At 34.4% G+C, this 4,242-nt stretch overlaps 1 protein-coding gene across 1 annotated transcript; it reads right to left on the reverse strand.

The window, feature by feature from the left end:
• Window positions 1-837: 837 nt before the first annotated feature.
• LOC144848950 (uncharacterized) lies at window positions 838-3,459 on the reverse strand. The gene has a single exon (XM_078705902.1). The coding sequence runs from the start codon at window positions 3,457-3,459 to the stop codon at window positions 838-840; it is 2,622 nt and encodes an 873-aa protein (XP_078562028.1).
• Window positions 3,460-4,242: the final 783 nt, after the last annotated feature.

Genomic DNA, 4,242 nt, shown 5'->3' on the forward strand with positions numbered 1-4,242 from the left:
ATTATGTTATGATGATATATTGCATCAACAACTCTGGTATAACAAAATGATTTTATACAATGACATGTCATTATTTTTTAGAAACTGGATAAGATCAGGTGTGCGAAATATTAAGGATATTGTAATTGAGAATAGGTTCATTAACGCAAATGAATTACTTGATATGCTTAGGTATAAATCAAACTGGATTGCTGAATGGCAAATTGTATTAAACGCAATTCCAAAAGAATGGAAAGAGAAAATCTTTTTAAGGGATAAAAACCAAAAGCACTCAAAAACAACACACGTTCGATGTTTGAATATGAGTAGCAAACAAATATGTTCTTTCTTTATTAAGGAAAAATGTCTAGAACCATCCAAAAGTAAAACAAAATGGGAAACATATTTTAACATGGAGAACGATTGGTCTCTAACATGGAAAAGAAAAATTAAAGATATTAAAGATAACAAACTTAAACAGTTGAACATAAAACTATTGCATTGTATAACACCTACCAAAAGAAGGCTGTTAAAATGGAAAATAAGCAACACATATACTTGCCTACAATGCAACATAGTAGAGGATGATGCACATTTCTTTTATGAATGCACTGAAGTAAAACCCTTATGGGAATATATTAACGTTTACACCGTGCACAAATTTGGGATCGAGGCAAATTATCGAAACATTGTACTAGGTACAGGAAACAAATATGTATTTTATTTATTTTTATTTATTTATTTATTAAGGTATAAAAACATCAAATTCCAACCAGCAGCAAGAGCTGAAAAGGTTGGATTACAATCATAAACTGAGAAATAAAATACATCAAAGAAGATCTAAACTAAACATTAAACTTAAAGGATTCGTGCTAAGTGTGGAATAGTAGACCGCCTATATCTTTCAGTGCGACATCTGCAAGAATCCAACTTTGAACTAGTATTGCTCCTTAACGATCTTGAATGCCTATCAGATTTATATGCTGGTAACATATTTCTAAATTTGGTAGATTCTAAAAGACTCTTGCCAAAATTGAGAAGAATCTGCTCTCTACGGGACTTTAAAGAAGGCAAACCTACTTGCTCTAAGGCTAATTCATAGCTAACATAATGTGGGCTCAAAATTATGCGCAAAGCCCGTTTTTGAATTTTTTCTATTAAATTAGATTGCTGAACAGTTAATGATGAATGCCAAACCTGGCAGGCATATTCCAGCACAGGTCTGATATATGATGTAAATACTGTAACCAGGTCACTGACTGGTGCACTAGACCTTTTCAGGATACATAGTGAAAATAGTCTACGTGAGGCTCTTGATGTTATATCATTAACATTTGAACCCCATTTGAGGTCATTTTGGATTATTACACCAAGCAGTTTTAACTTACTAACTATTGGAAGATTAAAGTTATCAATAGTGTAAACTAAATTAAGCTGCCGTTGCTTTAAAAAGTTAAATTCAATTACTTGGCATTTAGCTGGTTTTGGTAGAACATCATTAGATGCACACCACTCACTGACACTATTAAGGACACTTTGTAAGTTAGAGGAAGCACCACGTTTGGTTACTTCCCCTAGAGTCAGGTCATCCACAAATTTCCAACGTCTACAACTTTCAATGGCAGCATCATTTACTAGAACCAAAAAAAGTATAGGTCCCAGTTTGGTTCCCTGTGGTACTCCACAAGAGATTGATTTGGTGGAAGAAATGTGCGTGCCAAGTTTGGTAGTATGAGTTCTTTCACACAGAAAGCTGCAGACGATGGAAACAATGGATGACCTAACTCCAAGTTTAATTAATTTATCTATAATAATTGTATGATTGACTCTATCAAATGCCTTAGTAAAATCAATTGTACAGAGTTCAACTGATTGTTTGGGCTTGTCAAGACTTTGATAAACATAATTTAACATATCCACAAGATAATGTATAGTAGATGAACCTTTTGTATTACCATACTGCTTAGTGTCTAATTTATTATCAATATCCTCAATAATCCATTTGGCAATAAATGCCTCAAAAATCTTAGCAAAGACCGGCGTCAATGATATTGGACGAAGATCATCAAAAGAGCGGATCTTGTTTTGTTTTGGAACTGGAACTATAGAAGCAGTTTTCCACTGACGTGGAAAGTGTCCCTCATTGAGACACGTATTAAATAATTTAGTTAGCGGGTTAGCAAGTTCAATAGCAAATTCCTTAATTATTTTAATTGGTAAGTCTGATGGGTGGCTTGATTTATTACAGTTCACTTTAGTCAAAGCCTTACGAACTTCCCATTCATGTATAACTGGTGGTTCACTTGCTGGGAGGAAGGCTGGTAGCTTGTTGATATTCAAAGCCGGAAGCTGATTACATACAAGTGCAAAATGGCTATTGATGCATTCAACGGTGTTTATAGGGTCAACATCAGAGCCAGGAATACGACTTGATTTCTTCCTCATATTACAGAGCTTCTGGACACTGCGGTGCCATTTTCCAGGTTGGTTCCCTTTCAAGGTAGCAATAGACTTTTCATAGAATGAAGCCTTCGCTCGTTTGACTTCCTGCTGTACCTTACAACGTAAGATTTTCCACTGGATATCCTGTCCATTTCGGTAAGCCACCTGGCGTTTCAAAATTAATTTTCTTAATTTAGTTGTAAACCAGGGCTTGTCATTCAATCTCTTGTTAGTGAAAATTTGAGGAAAATGCTCTTCAAAAGCACTGTTGAGCTCCTGATTAAAAATGTCCAAAAAATCTGAAGAGTTTTCATAAGCACTAAGATGATTCCAATCATGCAAAGTCATCCATTGTCCAAATGATCTGATCGAGGAGTCTCTTAGTGGACGAAACAGCAAATGTGCTGGCTTGTGATTTACATCTGCAAGATTGGTTGATGGTTCCAACAAAATACAACAATGGTCACTTCGACCAACTGGTGGTAGTTCCATAGGTTCAGTAAAGATATTAGGAATGTTAACAAATATCTTATCGAGGTGCGCATTTTGTCTAGTAGGAAAGTTAACCACCTGTTTCAAAAACAACTTAGACTCTAATTCTGAAGTATTGAGATCATTGAAATCACCACATACCATAATTCCTGCTGAAAAATCACTAGTTCTAATGCTATCAACGGTACTCGTAATGTGACTGAGAAGCTCAGTGGCATTAGCCGAATTGGGAGGGTAATAAATGACGCCAACGAACATAGTTTTAATTGCTACACCAACACTACGAAAGTCAAATTTTTTCCACAAACATTCAAATTCACAATTATCATGGATATCCATAGAGACATCACTTACTTTAATATTAACTTCATTATGTGTATAAAAGGCTACACCACCACCTCGACGTCCATTATCAGATCTGCATTTGGCGTGCATGGTGTAATCAGATAAATTCGCACCTTGAAGGCTATTAGGATTCAGCCAAGTTTCAGTTACAGCAGCTATGCTAATTTTGTTGGTGCTCAATACAGCATGGAACTCATCCATTTTGTTATTTAGTGACCTCGCATTAGTTAATAATATTCTGGGTAAAGCATGAGAGATGGACTTACAAGGAATATTTATTAGGTTCTTTTCTCTAAGTTTTTGTTTACATTGTTTAAATCTACCAGATATGATTGAAATTATTTTCCTTTTAATGCGGCTACCCGCTCGGCGGCTACGATTTGGTTTCCATATTTTAAGGGTTTTTAATAAAGATACTAACAAAGAACTAACATCTCCATTGGCCCGCTTGTTCCGTAACTGAAATAATATATGTCTATTATACACTAATTTGTTCATCTAAAGGTCTAGGCCTAAAAATATTTTGAATAAAATTTATTTACAATTGACTAATTAATTTATTTACAAATTTCTAATTATTAAATATAAAAATAAAAATTCAATATATATATTTACATTAAAAGTGTTATATTTAAATAACTATATATTTAAATTGTGTTTGTATCTAATTAAAAGTGTTGATATCAAAACAAGTTTCTAGGCCTACTGTTTCGGGTTGGTAAAACCCACTCACAGAGCCTCTGTCAGAGGGCTGGATCTCTACAATCACCACACACCAGGCTAAAGTCTAGCTAGGCCTAGCACGAAACACTTACAAAACTGACAATTACAGAAGTACAATAAACCACTAGACAACCAGAAAGAACAAACGACAAAAAAGAAAACAGATACAATATTGAATTGATATTAACTACTTTAAAAAAAAGAAGAAAAATATAACTCAGAAACAGAGGAGTTGAGTTGAAGTGGCAACAGCTAGACAGC

The sequence above is a fragment of the Antedon bifida genome, chromosome 7, assembly GCF_963402885.1.
Source record: "Antedon bifida chromosome 7, ecAntBifi1.1, whole genome shotgun sequence".
Taxonomy (NCBI): Eukaryota; Metazoa; Echinodermata; class Crinoidea; order Comatulida; family Antedonidae; genus Antedon; species Antedon bifida.

Bases quoted from the DNA above. Each gene is read 5' to 3' on its own strand.
- LOC144848950 (XM_078705902.1), bottom strand. From the start codon at position 3,459: ATGGATGAGTTCCATGCTGTATTGAGCACCAACAAAATTAGCATAGCT.